Source organism: Engystomops pustulosus, chromosome 6 (assembly GCF_040894005.1).
Source record: "Engystomops pustulosus chromosome 6, aEngPut4.maternal, whole genome shotgun sequence".
In the NCBI taxonomy this organism is placed as follows: domain Eukaryota; kingdom Metazoa; phylum Chordata; class Amphibia; order Anura; family Leptodactylidae; genus Engystomops; species Engystomops pustulosus.
The window spans coordinates 74,386,734-74,409,644 of NC_092416.1; the positions used below are offsets into that span (position 1 = coordinate 74,386,734).

At 41.3% G+C, this 22,911-nt stretch overlaps 1 protein-coding gene across 4 annotated transcripts; it reads right to left on the reverse strand.

The window, feature by feature from the left end:
- Positions 1 to 6,192: 6,192 nt before the first annotated feature.
- On the reverse strand, positions 6,193 to 21,979 carry EI24 (EI24 autophagy associated transmembrane protein). 4 transcript variants are annotated; one of them, XM_072156585.1, is made up of 11 exons: positions 21,826 to 21,979; positions 21,060 to 21,210; positions 19,643 to 19,788; positions 14,355 to 14,415; positions 13,483 to 13,549; positions 11,960 to 12,084; positions 8,881 to 9,000; positions 8,591 to 8,702; positions 8,347 to 8,458; positions 6,770 to 6,802; positions 6,193 to 6,610 (listed from the first exon to the last, which is right to left on the reverse strand). In XM_072156585.1, the coding sequence occupies exons 2-11, from the start codon at positions 21,099 to 21,101 to the stop codon at positions 6,466 to 6,468; spliced, it is 963 nt and encodes a 320-aa protein (XP_072012686.1). In that variant the 5' UTR covers positions 21,102 to 21,210; positions 21,826 to 21,979; the 3' UTR covers positions 6,193 to 6,465. The 4 variants fall into 4 exon arrangements, with proteins under 4 accessions (XP_072012686.1, XP_072012683.1, XP_072012684.1 ...); XM_072156582.1 differs by having other exon boundaries at positions 6,770 to 6,844; XM_072156583.1 differs by lacking the exon at positions 21,826 to 21,979 and adding an exon at positions 21,775 to 21,797 and having other exon boundaries at positions 6,770 to 6,844.
- Between the last annotated feature and the right edge of the window lie 932 nt (positions 21,980 to 22,911).

Consider the following 22,911-nt stretch of genomic DNA (forward strand, 5'->3'; position numbering starts at 1 on the left):
AAAGACAAACTCCAGTACTGCCAGGAGAAGGTGGTCCTCCTAGGCCACTGCTTCTCAGCCACAGGGAGATACCTGGCAGAGGAAAGAAAGCTGGCAGTCCAGAATGTGCCCCTGTCCTGAGGCCCTAAGCCTCTTCACATGATTCTAGGACTGGCCAGCTCCTGCAGGCCTGGGATAAGTCTGCTGCCTCCAGCCTTTTGCTGCCCCATTCTGACTGAATTGCCTCTTCCCCATTTGCCCTTAGTCAGGAGGCAATTGATGCATTCCATAGCCTTAAAGGGGTATTCTCGTTTGGGCATTCACATTCAGTTTGATAAATCTGCCATATATAAACATTTCTTAAATTAGATGTTATTAAAAAATATGTTCCTGTGTGAAGATAATTTCTCATAAATGTAGTCATTTTGTCCCTTAGAAACGAGATGGCTTCCTCGGATATGGCCACGTCTGCTGGAGGGATTGCACAAAGAAACAAAAGGTTTTTGCATATGAAATGTCCGGGATTTACTACATGACCCACAGCCATCCTGTGGCAATGATTGTTGAATCCAGGAGGTCAGACAGGACTCAATAGCTCATGTCTGTCCACCGCTGCCAGAGTGTGACGTGGTCGTAAACCGAGGAAGCCATCTCGTTTCTAAGGGACAGAATGACTACATTTATGAGAAATTATCTTCACACAGGAACATTTTTTTTAATAACATTCAATTGAAGAAATGTTTATAAATGGAAGATTAGTGAAACTGAATGTGAATGCCCAGGCGAGAATACCCCTTTAAGCTGGCAAATCCTGTCTGCCCCGGCCCTAGGCACATCCTATTGAACCAGACCTTTTATTTTATTTTGCACTGAGTATCTAGGCCACAGGTGTCCTAGCCCAGGAACGTGGTGGCCTCCCAAGTGGCCCATTATTAGGCCCGGTTAGACTCAGTCGTGAGGGGAGCCCCGCATGTGTCAGTAGCTGCAGCCAGCAATCTGCTCAGCAAGGCCAGTGAGCTGATCCCAGATCCTAGGTCACTCAGTTACAGGGCAAACCCCACATACCTTGCACAGTGACCTCACCCAAGTACAGCCCAAGCATCTGAGCAAAGGCCAGACAGCTCAGACTCCAGTGTGCACTCCTGATGCCCCAGGACACACTGATAAGGTGCACAGCTATGAATCCTTCGTTCTGTCACCAGTCTTCCAGGATTCAGAGAGGGGGGGAGGAGAAGGGTGATTAACCCAGATGTTGAGTTTTTTATCATAGATCATAGTATCATAGTATATAAGGCTGGAAGGAGACGCAAGTCCATCAAGTCCAACCTTCAAGAATTAAATAAATGTTTTATCCCCATAACCCGTGATATTTTTTCTCTCCAGAAAGGCATCCAGGCCTCTCTTGAACATGTACATAGAGTCCGCCATAACAACCTCATGCGGCAGAGAGTTCCACAGTCTCACTGCTCTTACAGTAAAGAACCTTTGTCTATGGTGAAGAACATTTGTCTATGGTGCAGGAGAGGACAGACGGTTCTACACTGGATATGCAGTGGTCAGTGGTAAACATGAGGTAGTACAAGCAGAACCACTCCCTCCACACAGGTCAGCGCAGGAGGTGAAGTGATGGCACTCAGGGAAGCGCTACAGCTGGTGGAAGGTAAAAGGGCGAACATCTATACTCAAGTTATAGGTCTGGGGTCTTAACACGACTATGAACCCTTATGGAAGGCTAGAGATTTCCTCACCCCTGCAGGGACCCCCTTTAAGCATGGCACGCTGGTTAAAGAGCTCATGGATGCTCTCTTACTTCCACAAGAGGTGGGGATAATAAAAGTAAAAGCACACACAATTTGGTAACTCCACAAGCCAAGGGCAGGTATGTGGCTGACGGGATGGCGATGGCAGCTGCACAGATGGAGCCCGGAGACTGTCCTGAAGTCTCAGCGGTGAGTTCTGAGCTAAAAGTTTGATCCACAGGTGTTCCAGTCCCTGGTGGCCCGAGTGTCATCAGAAGTGAAGGAAGTGTGGAGGAAAGCTGGAGCCCAGATGCCTATGGGACCTGGATGCTGGGAGAAAGGGTGTGCCTGGCCGGAGCCCTGCACCCGACAGTAAGTCAAGTAGCCCACGGACACACACACATATTCCAAATGGCCATGCTAGTGCTCATAAACCGCAAGTGGTTTGCCCGGGCATTACTACCCCTGTCACTAGACTAGTGAAAGCCTTTATAGTCTGTGCCCGCCACAACCCGGGTAAGGTGGAAAAGACCCCACAGAGACTGCAGATGGGTTTTATCCAGCTACCAAAAAGTGGTACGTAGGAGTACGTGCTTGTATGCATTGATCTCTTTCCAGGGTGGCCAGAAGCTTCTCCCATGACCAAGGCTACTGCTGGAGCTGCAGCCAAGAAGTTGGTGAGTGAGATTTTTCTGCAGGTTTGGACTTCCAGAGACCATAGAGTCCGGTCGCAGAGCCTACTTCACTGGACAGGTAAAGAGCTGAAAGCCTTGTCCCTCCTGGGTGTAGAACAGACCCTGCACACCCCTTACCCTTCCCAAGTTGGTGGTGCGTTTGAGATACTTTAAACGGCACTCTTCGGCCGCGGTCACACGTACCGCTAGACGTCCGTTCATAACGCGACGCTAGCGCACAGGGGGAGGTCCTCGGCCCCAACGCACATGCGTTTCCAGAGAAACGCATGCGATCGGCTTAACAATCGCATGCGTTTCCCTGGAAATGCATGTGCGTTCGGGCCGAGGACCTCCCCCTGTGCGCTAGCGTCGCGTTATGACGGACGCCTAGCGGTACGTGTGACCGCGGCCTTCAGTTAGAGATTTGGGAGGCCATGGAAGAAACAGGGAAACCATGGCGCGAGTGCTTTCCTGCTGCCCACCATTCAGTTAGGACCACCCTTAACAGAAAGATGGGATTGTCCCCTTTTGAAGTACTTTTTGGCTGTGCACCCAGACAAGGCCCCTACTTCCCACAGATCCTATAGCTGATGGCAGGAAACCAGGTGGGACATGCCTTGAAAAAGGTTGGCAAAAGTGTTTCTGATTCCTTTTTCAGATGCAGACAGAGACCTCAGGACACATAACCTGAAGCCTGGAGACGACGGGTGGTAAAGACACACCCCAAAGAGAGAGTCTGGAGCCTCGCTACGACGGTCCTTTCCAAGTCCTGCTGACCAGTGCCACGCCTGTGAAGCTAGAGGGAAGTCAGCACGCTTCCATGCTTTCTGTTGCAGATTAACCTATTCTTCTTGCTAGCTGGTCTCTTCTGACTGACTGTATGCTCAGGGACACCCCAACCATGACTATGACTGTATCTATAGGGCTGACCAGGATGCCCCCAGGGTAGCAGACTTTATCTACGGTTGGTGCAACAAGACAATGACCTTCTTTAACATTGACAGCACAGGTAACCCTGTATTAGCAGTGTCTGATGTGTACAGGATTTGTGGGGATAGGAGAGTCAGGTCAGGCCTAGAGGCTGGGAAGGTGAGTGTACTGTGATAACACTTGTGCATTCCTTCCTCGTGATCCCCAGGGATAAGGTTGATCAGACACATAAGAAAAGGTAGAGAATCCCAAAGGATTCTGAAGGTCTGAGAGAGAAGCACCTAGATGACAACGTTTATATAGATACAGTGGGAGCACCAAGGGGGGTCCCAGATGAGTACAAGGCCCACAATCAGATATGGGCAGGTCTAGAGTCCATTATTCCCCAGAGAGCTATGAGCAGGGATGTTGGTTGGGTAACTGTTTTTGTTGTAATCAACAGAGATTTGTGAATTATATCAGAGATGCTTCCCAGAACCACATAGCTTTGGACATGATCCTTGCTGAGAAGGGAGGAGTCTGTAAGATGGTGGGAGTGGCTTGTTACATCCCGGATGACATCGCCCCCTATGGATCGATTACCCATGCACTTGAAGAGATTGAAGGACTGTCCAGGGAACCCAAGAGAAACTCGGAAGTGGACGCTATATCCTTCACTTTGTGGATGGGGGATTGGAAGGGTTTCCTTTAAGTGCGGATGATATTGGGGATTGTGATTTTGCTCTTGTCACTTATTGTGTGTTATGTGGTCCCCCCCATCAAGTCCACCTAGTATCATGGGTATCAGTAGTTAGACAAGCCAAAGACCCCTTACTCAAGTTACCTAAATTTGCATAATCAAGATATCCCTCTAAGATCAACCACCCCTGAAACATATCAAACAGCCCCCTGGAGTAGGGAGAGGTAGAGTAGAGATTTGATTCCCATATGTGAAAGTCCACTAAATGGGAGCACACCCAACAAGGGGTCTGCTGTCATCCAACTGGTGAAGAGGAGAACGAAGCACATATGGGCAGATCTATAGGTCCTTCTAGACTAAGAGTAGCTGAGAGAAATTCCAGGATTTAGGGGGAACTGTTAAGGTAAACCTGCTGATAGATCAAATCCTGTCATTTCTACTTGTTCTATTTTCCTAAAATCATTGTAACAGAGACTTCATTATAAGATGGCGCCGGCATCGTGATCATAATGAAAACAATTAAGGCTAAAGAATGTCAACAAGACTTCAATCCTGACGTCAATAAGCAACAGCAAGGAAGTTCTCCAATCAAGAGACCACATGAGCTGGGAATTCTCCGCCCCTTCTGCTTCTTCCATGATTTCTATCTCACTGCAGCACAGGAGATTGCAGCACACAATCGGAGGGGGAAGTTCCCTGCAAATATGCAGCACATAGTTATTTTTGAAGGAATAGGTCATGGATAACAAGTATTAAGAAGATTACCAATCACAGTGCCTGGATCTAGCAATAAGTGCCCCTGGTGGATCAGGCAGATTTTGATGGTAGATTTCCTTTAAATGTAAAACAGATTAAAACAACCAGAAAAGGTACACCTCATCTCATGTAATAGAAGAAACAGAAATACTCTGAATTGCAGTCAACATAAATACAGCTCTCAACAGTGAGCAGGATGAAGCCCGCCAAAGAGATGACGTACATATGTTTTGTTTTTATTCAAATTGTTTAGGGGCAGCAGGGGAGTCTCCTCGAATTTCTGTATTCCTTGATCCAAACCTATCCCCAGCCCTTCCTCATTAATGTAATATCTAACCAGAAAGCGGAGGAAGCAGAGGATAGGGGCTGTGCTCCAAGATCTCACAAGAGTGTTAGACAGTCTAGCTACAAACCTGGAACATGCATACAGTGCTGCTACTTACCACACACAAATGTATTACTACACACAGGGTCAGACTGGGACCAACAAGTAGCCCTAGGAGGAAACCTCAACTGCCCACAAATATTGCCTTCCACATTACAAAGCAGCATCAAATGTACTTTCATCCCTCTCACTACTGTATATTACGTTATATAGAGTATATTATACTGGTACCTTACTGCAATGCAGGAAAGTATTTGGCTAAATAATGATTAACAAAACCTGTTCCGCATAGGTCTGTAGGTATCTGCCACTACAGCTTTGTTTTGGTTCCCCTTGCCCCACTATAGGCAGGTCACTGGTGGTCTGCCTACAGGTAAGCACCGGCCCACCAGAATGACTTGTGCTGTGACGCTTTAACATTGAAAGGATGATAAGATTTTGTCTTAATAGTATTTCTGAACTCTTAGATGCCAGGTTAAAGAGTTTTTGCTGCATTTTATTTATATTTACTACAATGTGCATGTTGTGAGAGCTGAAACCAAGTCATTTCCTGAACTTCTTACCCACATGTGCCCTGTGTAAGCCAGAGAAAATGGGCGAGAGAACAGACCACAATCATGTCAGTCACATAGAAATTGTTCATTTGCTTTTTTTTCTTTTTGTAAATCACAAAATGGTCAAATTCAGACAAGTTTTTTGTCCTCTTTCCTTTGCTTATAGGTCAATTAGACACAAATATTTAACATCAAGGTATTAAAAACAGTAATTAACCCCTTTCATCCCTGAGTGATGAAGCCCGAGTGCTTAGTAGTTACTGGATGCCCAAATTAAAGGAAAATATGTGTAGTCTAAACTGGGACAACTGCAAATTTCATAATAAGAAACATGATGTTGCTCAGTCCATAAAGGATTTGTCACATTTGTTCCTATATCAATTTACAAACAGCTTTTTTTCTAGCATGGGTATTATTTTTAAAGTTTTTTTTAAGTGATAAATAAGGAAATGTGTAACACTGTACTTTAAAGAAGCAACACTGGGTTTCTCTGATCTGTTGGGGGCGGGAGGGGTTAATTGATAGATTTTTTTTTTTTAAACCGTAAAATGTGGATAATCCAGGTCAGAGCTGCACTAGTTTGACACATTCATAAGTTTTACAAACGTCTCAGGACTGAGGGGCCCATCAGTAAGGAGAGGAACAAAAATAAGGGAAAAAAAAAAAGACACAATATAAGAAAGTGGCGACTTGTGCAAAGGAGACAAAACACGCGTGCCAGTCAGAAACAGTTAAAAACATGGCGGTCACTGGGGACGGACTTCTCTTTTCAATGTCCTAATGTGGCTCTCTGTTTGGCAGGAGATGGATGAGGGCTGGTACTGGCGCTCAGACTGGACTGCAGGTAGACAGTCTTGTGAAAGAGCCGGTTGCTGAGGAACACGACCAGTGAGAAGAGACGCAGCTGGAAGTGACTGTCAATATAAAAGAAATAAAATTATTATATAATAAACATGTTGCCCAATATTGAAAAGCTAAATAATTTCAATTACTATGAGAATAATAAAAAAATAAAATAAATAAATAATAATAATTAAAAAAAACTTGTCATTTCAAGGTAAGACAACACTTACTATGCTTTACCAGGTGTCTTTGCTTCATTTGCACTAATGATAAACAGAGGGAAGAGAATGGAGAAGAGACAGCCACTGTAAAGGTAGATAATACACCATCATTACACTGAGATTCTCAATAACTAGTTATTACCATTTGATACTGTGCACAAACAATTAACCATTATGAAAATTCTATATTCTGTATCATTACATTAATAACACACCCAGTGTCAGATGTGAGGAGAATCTAATTTGAGAATAGTTTTTTGTCCTGTTTCAGTGTTATATTACTGGAATTATCGTTGGGGGAAAAAAAAAAAAAAAAAAATACTGTATATACTCGAGTATAAGCCGAGGCTCTAATTTTACCACCCAAAACTGGGAAAACCTATTGACTTGAGTATAAGCAGAGGGTGGAAAATGCATTGGTCACAGCCTCCCAGTATACAGCCAGCCGGCCCCCTTGAAGTATACAGCCAGCCGGCCCCCTTGAAGTATACAGCCTGCAGGCCCTGTTCACCAAGCACATAAAAAAAAAAAAAAAAAAAACTAAAAACTTTCATACTCACCTACAGGCGGTTTCCTGATGCTCCGTTCCGCGTGGCTGGTCTTCGGTCTTCTCTGTGTTTTATCAGCCGGCAGATACGTGTTCATGCGTATGTCGGTGCTGATTACGTCATCAGCGGCGACACCGTCGCGTGATATTGTGCGCCAGCCGGCAGATCGCGTGGATGCGTGGCTGCCGGCTGATACAACACAGAGAAGACCGGAAACCGAAGACCAGCTGCGGGGAAGACAGAAGAGAAGCCGCCGAACATCGGGTGTGTATAATTAATATATATATATATATACATATACCCACACACACATTTTTTGTGCTGAAAAACTCGGCTTATACACGAGTATATACGGTAAGTTATGTATGGGAATCAGATACTGTATGCATGCTACTTCGAATTTTGCTAAGAAAATTAAATTTGTAAATTGTATAAACTTTGTAAAATGCCTTTATATTTTCAATAAAAATTTTAATAAAAACAGTTCAAATGTGTTTACTATACACCAAAAACATTGCAAATATACAACCTCACATCAGGCAGCACCCTAATCCCACCCCAAGTTAAAGGGGATTTCTTGCCCCTTACTTCGTTTACTTAGAAAACCTCTAAAGCAAATCTACCATAAATCCATCATAAGCCAGAGACAGTGCTGCAGCGTTATAAACTAATACAATGAGCAGAACCTGTCCCCCCCCGCTCTCTCCCTTCTCCCTCAGACTGTGTAATCTAGCTGCAGCAGGAAGTGTAGGGCGAGGGCGGACAAGCTCTGCTCATTGAAACAGCCTGTGAAGATGCAGCACTGAAGGGCTCAGCACACACCCACCAGAGCCCTTTGGGCACATCAGCATATTTTTAGTAGGAAGGAGGCCATGGATAACAAATATAAGATTACCAGAGCTATGGTGTACAAATCTATAAGTGCACAAATAAATAAGTGTTCCTGGTTTATCCATGCTTATTTTTAATGCTATATGTCCATCAGTCACAATCTTGATGAACTGTATTTTAGCACTGTTCAGACTTAAACCAGTTTACCTAATGATATAGGATGACTGCATGGCTGTGAGAGAGGCAAGAGGTAAACCAAAGCCAAAATAATAGGGCCAGTTACGCTCAATGTTTGATAAACGTTGATGCATTTCAATCCCTGAAAAAGAAAAAGGGATAATGAAATACAATGGAGAAGATTAAAAAAAAAAAAAAAAAAAAAAAAGAGAGACACACGTTAAGACACAAGTGTATGGTTCAGCCATTTTCACTGCCGTTTTTAAGTGGTTACCTTTGTTGAACCATCTGTATTCAAAGCAGTAGAGGGAGTATAGCAGAGACATGTGCAGCAGACTGATGAGCTGTCCAATCACTTCTATCGGAAAGAGGCTGACGAACATACCCTGCAGTAACACACAGGACAAATCTCAGTCCAGGAAAATACAGTAAATCAATGGAAATGAGTTGACACCTCACCATATGAATTGTGGGAATCTTATTCTAATGTACATAACTAGATCTACTGCTTGGTGTCAGACTATTTTGGTGGAGTATGACCACTGTCTAGTGAAAACAAGTTACCTGGATGAGGAATAGCGCCTGCAGCAGGAGGTTAAACAGCATGTCAGCAATTATCTTACTGACGCTGGGGAAGGGTTGTGCTTTTCTACCAGACATCTCAAATGCCAAATCTGCAATGTCCTAGGAGTAAAACAGAACATATTACACTGTGGCTGAGAGAATGTAACCTATACAATTCTCTAATAATAGCAGATACATTACATAAACACACCGTCAATTAGGAGTACTCCCTCTTTGCATTCAGTGGTTTTAGGATTGGGTATTGGTGCATAATTAAATAAATATGATCCTTGGAAGGTCCTTGTATAAAATGTCGACGCTGTGCTGATGAGATGTAAAAACGTTGAAACAGTGCTTGGGAGTAGGTTCCTTTTGGAATGGATATACTGGTTTGGCTATTATCCCACATCATGTTATTAAGCTTTGTGTAACTCATGCGTGATGTACAGGGGGATATCATTTAAAGGTAGAACTGAGGCAAAATTTTCTTTATTCCAACTTGTAAAACTTTTGAATAGCTCCTTCTCAGAACTGTTAGTGGAGCATGCACAGCCTTCGAAATAACTCAGATCATTTATTTTCATAGCCTTTTTGATGTAGGGCAACTATGCCCATTTCTTTTTTACCCATATCCAGCAGTTTCTTGTTATCCTCCTCAGTTTAGCCTGTCCCGGCAGTAGCCATTAATCCCTGTTGTGCTGCTTAGGTTTGTGAAACCATCATCTGTTTATGTGTACACACTATGCTGAGCTTAGTCGATTTACTTCTAGTACTCTTAATGAATTTGTTGATAAGGTACCTCATGAGAGAACACAAGGTATTATGGGAAGTGATGGCAATTGATAATTCACTCAGCTAAGGGCAAAGACAGGGAACTGTGATCTCTGCTGTCTTCACTGCTGCTTAGGAGTATTACTAATAAATAGCTTAGAAAAGAATTAGTACAACTCTAGAAAGAAAAGGGTAGGCTTTGATACGCGATTGTTCTGAATCACATGACAATTTGGTAAAATTCATTATGAAATCAGACCTGGTTAAGCTTAGGTAACGCACTATATACACTTCGTGTTACTATTTCAGTACATACCAAATAATCCAAAAACAAGGAATTCAAGTTATTACTTCTATTGATGAATGGAGTGGTACTTTTTACATGGTATGTAATGCATTATTGTTAACCTTTTAAAGACCTATTGACTTTCAAACCATTTCAGCTTTAGGTTTTTGCATTTCCATTTTAAAATTTCACAAGTTCCAAAAGACGCATCTATTTATAGGTTTCTACTTATAGGTGCTTATAAGGACTTGTTATCTGTGGATTCCATATGCACTGAAATTACTATTAAAAAACAAACAAACTAAAAACTGTTGTACTATTTTTACAGCTTTTACTGTGCCGTGAAAGTGACAACTCCCTTTTATTCTTTAAGTCAATACAGGCAGTCCCCGGGTTACGTACAAGATAGGGTCTGGAGGTTTGTTCTTAAGTTGAAATTGTATGTAAGTCAAAACTGTATATTTTATCATTGTAGATCCGGACAAAAAAAAATTTTGGCCCCAGTGATAATTGCAGTTTAAACATTTTTTGCTGTAATGGGGCCAAGGGTTATCAATAAAGCTTCATTACAGACACCTCACAGCTGATCATTGCAGCCTGGGACTAGAGTAAAGCTTCCAGAGAGCTTCACCAGAGGTCAGAGGGGTCTGTCTGTAACTATGGGTTGTCTGTAAGTCGGGTGTCCTTAAGTAGGGGACCGCCTGTACTACAATAATGTGAGATGTTAATCAATTGTTATCAGATATACGGTTCACGTTCTTATTCTGTGAATAGTTAAATGACTGCCTGATTAGAACGTTTAAAAAATAATCTTTATTTCAAACAATAATGTTAAAAGTTTGGAGTACAAAATAGCCATATCAACAGTGGACTCAGGCTTACCCAAGTGATTATCCTTCACCCTCTATTTGCAATCGGTGCAGTTGGGCACCAAAGGGGTCCGGAGTCACACCTAGGAATAAAGTATGCCACACTCAGCACTGGTTTTGTCTGAGTAATGTCCAAAATCAAGGACCGTCTGCTACTTGCTAATGCAGACAAGTTCAATGCCTATCCAAATATTACTCTGCCTGACGCGTTTCTGCATCGGTCCTTATAACCGATGCGTCATCAGAGGCATCTCACACACTTAGGCACATTCACACGTTTTTACAGCAGCACGGACATTGTGACTCCCGCTAGTTCATACTCGAGCAGTCACAAGCGTCCGGCTGCTTCTCCAGCTCTGTGCCTAAGTGTGTGAGATGCCTCTGATGACGCATCGGTTATAAGGACCGATGCAGAAACGCGTCAGGCAGGGTAATATTTGGACAGGCATTGAACTTGTCTGCATTAACGAGTAGCAGACGGTCCTTGATTTTGGACATTACTCAGACAAAACCAGTGCTGAGTGTGGCATACTTTATTCCTAGGTGTGACTCCGGACCCCTTTGGTGCCCAACTGCAACGATTGCAAATAGAGGGTGAAGGATAATCACTTGGGTGAGCCTGAGTCCACTGTTGATATGGCTATTTTGTAGTCCAAACTTTTAACATTATTGTTTGAAATAAAGATTTTTTTTTTAACGTTCTAATCAGGCAGTCATTTAAATAATGTGAGATGTGCATGATGTTATTTTTAACTGCTAATATTTTAAAAATGTAATACATTTTGAGGGTTGCAAAAGAGAAAAAGTGGATGTGATATTTTTGTATAGATAAAAGCCATATTGGAATACTGGTTACCTAACATGTCTATGACTAGAATGATATATTTATTTATATAGGAGGAGTTCTACAGAAATGGTGTGGATTTAATTTTTTCTACTTTTTTAACTATTCTTTTAGTCCAACTAAGGGGTTTTCTTATTGTTTTCTAAAGATATACATCTTTAAGTTATGAACCACCCCCCAGGCCCTAAATTAGACCAGACACAGTAAAAGTGGTTCTGCAGAAAGGAAACAACATGGGAGTGCAAATAATATAACATAAGATTATTCTATATTTAGTGCCCTGCCCTTATATAAGGAAGAACGTCTTACCTGAAACCAAATGGCATTTACCACCTTGCTGAGCACAAAAAGGGGTAGAACCCAGAGTGCACTGAACACAGAGGTGAGGATAAACTCCAGCCAGGACCAAACATCTCCATGCAAGGACGGGTCACCTGATGAGACATGCAAAAGACACAGACAATTTGCACATCATGCTGGAACTGTAAATCTACAGCCTACTGGATGAAGGATTGGAAACCAAGCACACTAACAAACTGGTGTGTGCCCCCTCTGTTAGGAAACACTCTTCTTTAAGCTTCCCATGCCCTTGTTTCTAAGAATAAAAGGGTTTAAAATTATGCAATTGAGCCATCAACCCATATGAAGGCCAAATCCACCCAGACTAATTAGCATATTTTTAAGAGTTTTTTTAGGGGGGGGGGGGTTGTAAAAATCAGGGCATAAGAAGCCAAAATTAGAGAAAATCCTGCCAGAGAGGACACACACCAGTATGTCAGTGTGCTTGGTTTACGATCCTTTATCCTGGTGGTAGATGTCGTTTAAAGGAAGCAAGTCATGCCCAAAATGCCTCCACAAACCAAGAAAGTAACGCAGAGGCATTAATCTTTTTATGGTTATTAAAATCAGCTTGCAAGTACATTGGGATGCTGTCAACCATGAAAAATTCATATTCAGACAAATTCAAATCTTCCAGCTCTCCTTTTGAGTTGTCATCCCTTTATCGTTTAAGAGACTTTTATGTTCTATTCCAGCATCAGCCCACAACAAGCAGATATTCCCAGGTAAAATAATAATCTCCGAATAGCTACAGCTATATGAAGAAAACCTTTACTGGCAAGAGCCCCTAGTCTGCAGCAATCTTATTTGTTGTATACGAATTAAGCTGAATACATTAGGGATATAAGAGAAAAACTTGGGTTTTCAGCTCAAAAGATAGATAAGCAGATGCAAATATAGAGAATATTTTAAGATAAAAAACAAACATTGTGCCACAGTGTAAAAAAAAAAAAAATACACTAGACAGGTGTCTTCTAATGAGAATAGTGAGAAAAGCAAAACCACCTCTATAATGCCTTAGCTGTCATGTGCACAAAAATGTTCAGTCAATGCAAACTCTGTTCATGTGTTGTCAGTATTTCCCAGACTAGAAACAGCTCTTCAACCTTCTGTGTTCCAGCCTTAATGCAGGATCATTGTTACATAATCAAAACTTCATTCCAGTACTGACCATAGCTCACATGGCGAGTCTGCAAATCTATAATGGTGCAAGTTCAGGTCAGAGAGCAGTCTCTAGTTTCGGAAAATAACCACGAGCCACATAGATATGTGAGTGGCGAGGACAAAACAAATGACCACATAATATTGTGCATCAGCACTAAAGCTCCTGTAATTATAAATCCCTATGCGGTTTGTAAAAAAGGAAAAGAAGATATTGAAAAGAAGATCTTGATAGTATTGTTGTATGTAAAACATGGAGAGAATTGTAATTAAACAATGTTACCTGTATGTTATAAAACATTTTGTATCAGTTTAATTTGTCAATTACTCACCAATTATTCTTGCAGTGACTGACTGCAGTAGAGGGATAAACATTCGATAGAACAAGAAGAGACTTAGCTGCAAAGAAACCATAGACAATATCATCTCATTATTTTAGGATCCCAGCATTTCTGAACAAAAAGCAACATTTTTTATTTAAAGACCATCATGTCAACAACTTCTCTAACATCCTTACAACTCTTCACACCCTGAATTTCATGCTGTATATGTTGTGACTCCATTTCTATTAGAATCATTGGTTCCAATCTCTAATGTTTAGCACTTTCCTTCAATGAGACCTTCTTGTCCAGGTAGCTGCTCGTAGCATTTGCATTGCCGCTGTCAGTGGTTTTATCCTGTGAATTCTTCACCCACGTCACAGCCTCTTGTCGTATCTAAATGATCTACTAATACTAACGTATGGCATGCCCTCTTCTCTGTGGATGTAACTATTGACATGGCGGGGTTTCTAGTTATTTAATAATATGTTTAGCTTTGTGGTTGATCTCAAATGGTTCTTATTGTAATAGTAATGCTGTATACTAAAATGTAACTGCTTAACAGTTTAAGTAGATACATTTATACAGTAATAAAATTACATTCATCCCACTTGAGGCAACCATGAGGCTGATGTGGTCCAAGGTGAAAATGAGTTTGACACCACTTCTGTAAGGTAAATCAAGCAAGCCAAACCCTATCCCTCCACCAAAAATATTCAATTTAAAAAAATAAGTGCCATTTTCCAGTCTAAAGGTAAATGACCCCCAATGTCTACTTGAAATGAACACTGATGCTTGCTAATTTTGGTGCACACTTTAGATGCAAGGAGGTAGCATCTTTCATTTTCCTTGCTACTTCCATCTGCTGATGTGTTAGTACCTACCCAGAATATGCCACCGTTCCAAGCACAACACTGAAAAATTCGAGTAACGATGCGGGGTTCACTGTGAATACAAAAGAAAAATAAAAACTGCTGAATAACAATCTAGTTATTCTCCTTCACAGCTCCCACTTAATTGCCCTGATGCAACAAAAAGCCCATTGAATGTAATTTTACGGCTTTCACTATGTGCCCCAAATGACATGTCTACTTTATTGTTTGGGTCGGTACGATCATGGGGATACCAAATTTATAACGTTTTCATATATTTACATCCTGTACAAAAAAAAAAAAAAAAAAAATTCTCTTAATTTTGAATAACATTTTCATACTTAGTTGTACGGAGCTGTGTGTGGTGTCATTTCTGGCGACTTTTGAGGACATTTTCAATGCTACGGTTTTGACTGTACGCCCTTTTGACCACTTTTTATTGAATTTTATACATTTTTCAAAATGGCAAAAAAGTTAAATTTTTTACTTTGAGCACCATTTTCTGTTATGGGGTTAAACACCAGGAATAACCGTTATTATATTTTGATCGAACATTTTGGGAAACGGCGCTACCCAACATGTTTATGATTTTTTCTGTTTATTTATATCATTTCTAGGGAAAGGAGGGGGGGTGATTTGAATTTTTAGGTCTTTTTAATTTTTTTTGTTTAAATATTTTTTTCAGACCCCCTAGGGTACTTTAACCCTAGGTTGTCTAATTGATCTTACCATATACTGCCATACTACAGTATGCCAGTATATAGGGATTTACCCCATCATTTATTACAATGTGGAAATCACATATTGTAATATATGAGTTAAAACGAGACAGTGTCTCGGGTCTTTGTATTACCCGAGGCCGTCATAGTAACCAATCACCACCCCCCGATGACCTTACAGGGTGTGGTGATTGAATTCAATATGGTGGCACCCACGCGCCACTGGGATTTAAGCTTTGCCAAAGGCATTTACATGGTTAACCCCTTCCCGACATTTGACGTAATAGTACTGCATCGCGGGAGGTGCGTTCCCGCAAAATGCACTACTATTACGTCTTGCTTCTGGCCCGGCTTCTGAACGGAGCCGGGGCCAGAAGCTGCGGGTGTCAGCTATATATTATAGCCGACACCTGCCTCTAACACCCGCGATCGGAGACTGCGGCGTGCAAGGGGCATTTCAGAAGAATCGGACTCCGATCGCAGCCCCGGGACTGCCGGTGCCCGGGTCTGCGCGATCCTCCTTCCTGTAGCCGGGTCCTGCCTTCTGACAGGACCCGGCTGTAACACACTGAGCATGCGCAGCATGCTCAGTGTGTTACATTACACAGTGTAATACATCTGTATTACACTGTGTAATGTGAAGAAGAGCTTGAACAAGTGATCAATGGATCACTTGTTCAAGCTAACCTGTAAAAGTTAATAAAAATGTTAAAAACATTACATAAAATAATTTTTAAATAAAAATAATTAATTAAATAAAGTTAGAGTGCCCTAAACACAAATATTCCCTATACACATGCAATAAAGTGAAAAAACACAAAATCGCCAAAAAAACCCACATATTTGGTATCGCCACGTCCGTAACAATCCGTACAATAACTCAGAAACATTATTGGACCCGCTTGGTGAACGCCGTAAAAACAAAACCCGAAAAACACGCCAAAAATGTACATTTTTCATAAAATCTCTACACAAAAATGTTCTAAAAAGTGATCCAAAAAAGTTATGAGCGCAAAAATGGTACCACTGAAAAGAACAACTCAACACGTAAAAAATAAGCCCTAAACTAGCTCTGTCAACCAAAAAATATTAAAGTTACGTCTCCGAAAAGATGGCGATGCAAAAACAAATGAGATTTCCTCTATATTCGTTTTTATCCAGTAAAATTGTAAAAATAAATGAAAAACTATATAAATGAGGTATCACCGTAATCGTAGTGACCTATAGAATGAAGATAATATAATATTTTTAGTGTACGGTGTACGACCCCCAAAAAATACGAAAAGAAAGGAAACCAAAATTGACAATTTTCTTTTCACCCATACATTCAAGAGTTAATAAAATCTCATCAATAAGCTAATCACCCACTAAAATGAAGTATTTGTAAAGTGCATCTCATGTCGCAGAAAATAAGCCCTTATATGTCCAAATTGCAAAAAAAAATAAAGATTGTATAGCCAATAAAAATTGACAATACATAATCTGCTCTGAATGGCGCAGCTCCGTTCGATGCCCTGGCGTGTGCCCATACAGCAGGTTACCACCACATATGGGGTATTATTATACACGGAAGAGATTGGGTATCAAATTTTGGGGAGCGTTTTGGTATTTTATCCACTGAGAATTTGTACATTTTTTGAAAAACATTAATTTAGCCAAAAAAATTTTACTTTCAATATTGCATCCGATTTTGTTTTAACCCCTGTAAAACAATTAAAGGGTTAACAAACTTCATAAAAGTTGTTTCACGTACGTTGAGGGGCGTAGTTTCTATAATGGGGTTTACTTTTATTTAGGCCTCTCAAAGTGATTTGAAACCTGAGCAGGTCCCTCAATAGCAGGATTTTGCGTTTTTTATGAAAATGTGAAAAATCGCACCTAACGTTCAAAGCCCCATAACATCCTACAAAAATAAGAGTATGCATAAAAAACCATGTCCACATAAATTAGACATTTAGTGAATGTTAGTTATTACGTTTTTTTGCGGTTATGACTATGTATGGAAAAAGTAGAACATTTTGAAGTTCAAAAATCAAAAATGTTTCCAAATTTTCACCAAATATCTGATTTTCTCATAAATAAATGCAAAACATACCACCAAAATTTTTCAAATAACCTGAAGTACGATGTGTCACGAGAAAACAATTTTAAAATCACTTGGATATGTTAAAGTGTTCCGAAGTTATAACCACTTATAGTGACACAGGGCAGATTTGAAAAAATGGGCCGTGCCAGGAAGGTGAAAAGTGGCTTCAGCGTTAAGGGGTTAAAATGTCGGTAAGGGGTTAACCGCTTCACAGATTCCCATCGTAAATATACAGCATTTTTCTTTCAATGCAAGGTTTTTGAATTCTTTTTAAGGCATTGAGACATAACTAAACTATATAAATTTCTACTGATCCAAAGAATATCAGAGATGTTTGTGTTGTGTTTTCTTTAAAATGCAAAACCAATAAAGATCAATGATGATTTAAAAAATAAATAAAATAAACAATAATATCAGATAGGGTCATCTTGAAGAAAGCCCTCCAGAATATGGCTCACTTTTTTTTGTGGCTCACTTTTTTTTGCCAATTTCACCACATTTCAAGTCCCCCCCCCCCCCCCCCGCATATCATACAGCACAGAATATTAAATTGTGTGACTAGAAAATAAAATGTGCCTCGCATACAACATATACAAAAATCAAATAGTTACAACTTGTGTAAGGAGAAGAGTGAAAAATGAAAATGCAAAAACAAACAAAAATTTGGGTCTTGAAGGAGTTAAATGAAATCTACCTTTCGTTTTTATGCATTGTGAACCAGACATACCCTTAAAAGGCTGTAGCTACATTGATGTAGAAACATACCATATATACTTGAGTGTACACCTAGTTTTTCAGCACAAAAAAATGTGCTGAATACCCAAACTCTGCTTATACTCGAGGAAAAAAAAAAAAAAAAAAAAAAGGGGGGTCTCTGCTTATACTGGAGCATATACGGTATCTTGTTTAATCACTGATCTGAGTGATTTTGCTCAAAAAACAATTATTAAATTCAGGACCTTAGAAAGCTGGGTGCAGACTGACTGCAGTATATAAACACATTGCACAGAGCTTCCTGAACTGTCCAGACAGGGATAATCAACCTGAGCAGGATGACTCAAACAGCACCCGGGGCATGGTGCAGCGATTGATTACATCTGCCCGTCAGGGACAATACAATGACTACGGCGTTCACCGAAGTGCAAAAATAGGGTAAGAGGAGAAGCGCTGGAGGAAGCCACAGATGCAACAGAGCCTTATTATGATCATTTTATAATTGTTTTTTCAGCAAAACCACTCAGCTCAGAGATTAAATAAGGTATGCTTCTACACCATTCCCAAGGTATGTTTGTTTTACAACGCATAAAAGTAAATGGTAGATTTCCTTTAATGAAACATGGAATAAAAGTGAAGTTTTATAAAATTAGTTTCAAATGTAAATTATAACCCGTTTGACCTCATTTGGCTTTAAAGGGGTTGTCCCATGTTTAGAAGTTATTCCCTAATCACAGGACTGTAAATCTGACTGCTGGGAATGGTCCTGTTCTTGTGATTGGTGGGGTCCAAGCAGTCGGATAAGCATGAGTCTTACAGCTCCATTCTATTTGAAGAAACCTAATCTGCTGTTTATTGGTAGTTCTGTTTTTGCAGAAAGATTATATACAGCTTTTACGGCTATTCCCAAGGATTGTCAACACTTCCAGGAAACACTTCCTATCTTACAGACTAAGCCCCCATTCACACAGCCTTCGTGGGGAAAAATTTGTGGCCGGATATACGACCCCGTTTGACGGCTATGGCAACCCGGCGGCGGTAGGTTGCCACACACGTGGCACTTTACCATCCCATACACAGGGAAAAGATAGAGCAGGCCCTATCTATCCCCGCAAGTATGGCCGATAGAGAGGGGTGAGTAGCACTCAACCCTCCTCCTCTCCTGCCAATTGCAGTCTCCAGCTGTTAGAGGATGCTGGGAGTAATAGTTTTACATCTGTACTACAGGGTAGTGATGCAACGTCCCCAAAATGCTGCATTGCCGGATGGTTTGCTCACATACTAGCTTTGGACCCTAGGGCTTCTCCGCCTATTCAGGTTGGAAGGACGATTTGAGAGACTGCTTGAATCATTTTGTAGATTTTGTGCCTGTTGTGCTACTGATTATATAGGTTGCTTCATGAGAAAGTAAGAAATATAGATGCAATATAATTGGTGAGCATCATTATTGGACTGATAAACAGGGTGGCGGAGTGAGTAGCACTTCTGCCTTGCAGCACTGGAGTCCTGGGTTCGAATCCCACCCAGGTCAACATCTGCAAAGAGTTTGTATGTTCTCTCCGTGTTTGCATGGGTTTCCTCCGGGTACTACGGTTTCCTCCCACACTCCAAAACATACTGGTAGGTTGTTTAGATTGTGAGCCCCATGGGGACAGGGACCAATTTGAAATGCTTTGTGCAGCGCTGCATAATCTGTGTGCGCTATATAAATAAAGAATTATTATTATTATAAACACATGCTGGCAGTTAAGAAGAATGATAGAAAGTATAATGGAGCTCACTTCTCCGGCTTTCTCTCTTCACTTTGGGCTCTGCGCTGGGCCAATGCACTACTTGCACGTCTCTTCCTCTGCTCTTCTCGTCTCTGTTGAATCCGGGCATCCAGCTTGGAAATCGTACATATTCCCCAAATGGAGTCTTTAATACCCTGCAACAATAATGTCTGATTAATAATTGAAGGCCATTAAATAGTTCATTAAAAATAAAAAGCACAGAAGAAACAAAACAAAACTATAAGACTACTAGAAGACATTACACAGCTACATATAAGGAAAGGAAAGCACAGATCACGCGATTAAACGGAAATTAATGAAAAATTACACCAGACTCGTATAGCGAGTATTTTACATTTTAGAAAGAAAAGGACTCTGGGAGTGATTCTCTTATCAGGGGGACCTAGAGGATAGTTTACTTTATTGCCGAGTAGGCCCACGGGCACATGTGAACTAGGCCTTACTTTCATTTATTTTATTTAAACCTCTGAACCTTCTGGTCTTAAGAGTCCAGTCTGCACATGGACAGTTGTGCAAATTGGGCTGCAAACAGCCCCATGTACAATGAGTATGCACAATCAAAGTCTATGGGGGCCATGTTTGTACACCCAGCTCATGGCCAAAAAAACCCAAAAAAACAGCCACATGAGGCCTTATAAAAGAAAAAAAAAAAACAAACAAAACTGCGTGAAGCCTTATAGAAAGAAAGATGTCAATCACCAAGAAAGCCAGCCCACTTAACTCCTAAGCACAGTAAGTGCAGCAATTTGTATTACATTTTCATTTGAACCCTAAAGCTAGTAGGCCAATACACATTTTTTTGTACAACACAAGACTTAACATAGAAATAATAACCCAATAAAGGAAATCTACCATCAAAATCCATCATGATAAACCAGGGACACTTACTCATAGACCCAGGCACTGTAACTGTAGCAATCTACTTATATTTGTTATCAATGGCATCCTTCCTTCTAAAATCAACTTTTAAACATATGCTTATGAGCCTGAAGGGCTCTGGGGGTGTTACCAGAGCCCCTCTGTGCTGCAGCTTCACAGTCTCTTAGGCCCTTTGTAGCCCTCCATAGAAATATGAGTGGCTCAGTCAGTGTGGCGAGACACTGCAACAAAACCTCTATGGGGCCGTAATGTGGCCATATCACGGGATACGGCAGGAGATTACAGCAGGCATAAGGTAAGGTGACATGCTGAGGAAGCAGAGGGGGAAGATAGTAAAACAGTCTATGAAGTCAGAGCACAGAGGGGCTCATTACCATAAATTTAAAAGTTGATTTTAGAAGAAAGGAGACCATGGATAAAACATATAGAAAGATAACCAGTCACAGAGAGTCACAGGTATAACAAGTTTACCTCATATTTGGTAACACGACAGGCAAATGTCCGCATCTACCAGCGGAAAACTCACCCGTACAAGGTCCTGAAGGAAACTTTTCAAGCTGTCAGCCATTTTTCTTTTCAGTACCGTTTCAGTGTATTCTGCCTATCAGCTGCATGAGGCGGGGAAGTGTGATAGGCCAGAAGAGGTCATCATGAAGAAAGACTGTGCACCAGCAGACCTGCAAGTCAGCACAATGAGATCATAAAGACAGAAACATAGATCCTCCTTCCATGCCCTAGTACCATACCTTGAGGTAAGATGGAACTAGGTTATCTCCACTTATGTTGGGTCCCATTAATAGCAAGAACAGTGGTCTTATGTCCCGCTGTCACCCCGTGCTGTCCTCAGTTCACCTCTCCCATAGAGGTAGATGGTATGGCGGTGCACATGTGCGACCACTACTCTAGTACAATGAGTGGTCAGGACCTTTGCATCCCGCACTAATCAGTTATCATGGTTAATCTGTAAGCCTAAACATATCTGCTACCGGACCAGGTGCATGGCCAAACACGTAATATACATTGTAGAGGAGTACATACTACACAACACAGGATTTATTCTTCAGTCAACTCAGTAAATTTACAGAAGACCTGAAGGTTTGCTTTGCACTTTGTATACATAATTCCCCATTACACACAACACAGCAGCACCACAATAACACACACACATCCCAGGAAGATCTTCCCCACTACAGAACAACAACACAGATACATGGCAGGACCCATGTCATACAGCTCCTCACATACTATCCGCCATCAGACCTCCCGCTAGAGCAGATCCCCCAGCTGCTCACCTTCTGGAATCTCCCTCCAGCTGGATCACAACACCCGGGCCCCTCCCGCACTGCGCATGTGCCATCGCCCGCAGCATCATGGGAAATGTAGTCCTGGACACATTTCATGCCGGAAACCAGTGTCCTCTATGCCGGCTACTCATAAGGAAATGACGTCCTTGGCGCCTGTTGCATTTTGGGAAATGCAGTCTTTATTGTTGCTGCTCACGAAGACTTATTCCCGCCTCTGTGATTTCATGAGAGAGGATAACACTTTCCTATCTCTGAGAGGACTTCTTTAATTTCCTTTCGTTATGTGATGAATTACATTTTTAACTTGGGTTTAGTTGGATATAAAAAATGGCATCTTGGATCCACAACAGAAACCAAAAGCTGACAGCTTCCTATTGCGGTCCTGCGTACAGATTACTATTATACAATGGCGCTTTTTTACACTCAAGTTTTAGGTTGGACACTACCATGTAGAAAAAAAGAGACAAAAAGTGTTTCTTGCTAATTTTTATTTTTTCCTGATTTTTTTTTATCTCTTCATTTTACACAGGCAGTTTGCACTGTTCTTAGTAAATATGCCCCAATATCTCCAGTTCCCTGAAAGAAATTGGAAGAAGCTGCAAAGAGGAGCTGCTGACACCTCACAGATAATGGGGGACATTTACTATGGTGTTTCCGCCAGTTTTTTGGTGGTTTCACCTCATCTTCTGCTCTCCTACCTATTTATTAGCTGTCGGGGACAGAAAAAATGACTTTTTCCGCCTGCTCCGTCTCTTCTCTGAAAAGAATTAATATGTGTCACAGCCATTTTTGGACGCTGTAAACTGGCGTAAAGTAGACCAAAAGAAATTTGGTCTAGCAGGGACACAATACAGTGCTATTGCACTGTTGCCTGTTCTCTGACTGTTGGACACATTTCTGGTGCTCGGGACAGATTTTGGTCCCAGGGACAGAAAATGGTCTCGGCGCCAGAAATTTATCTGCACAGCTCCACAATATTAAATGTGTGTCTTCTTACAGAGAGCAGGTCGGTAACAAAGCCAATGCAGACACCGACACTTTATGTAAATGTCCCCCAATGTACCGTATATTCCG

Bases quoted from the DNA above. Each gene is read 5' to 3' on its own strand.
- EI24 (XM_072156582.1), bottom strand. From the start codon at position 21,101: ATGGCTGACAGCTTGAAAAGTTTCCTTCAGGACCTTGTACGG. The intron at 9,001-11,959 runs GTAAGACGTTCT...TTTTACTCCTAG, and splicing joins TAAATGCCATTTGGTTTCAG to GACATTGCAGATTTGGCATT. The intron at 8,703-8,880 runs GTAACTTGTTTT...GTGTTACTGCAG, and splicing joins AGGCGCTATTCCTCATCCAG to GGTATGTTCGTCAGCCTCTT.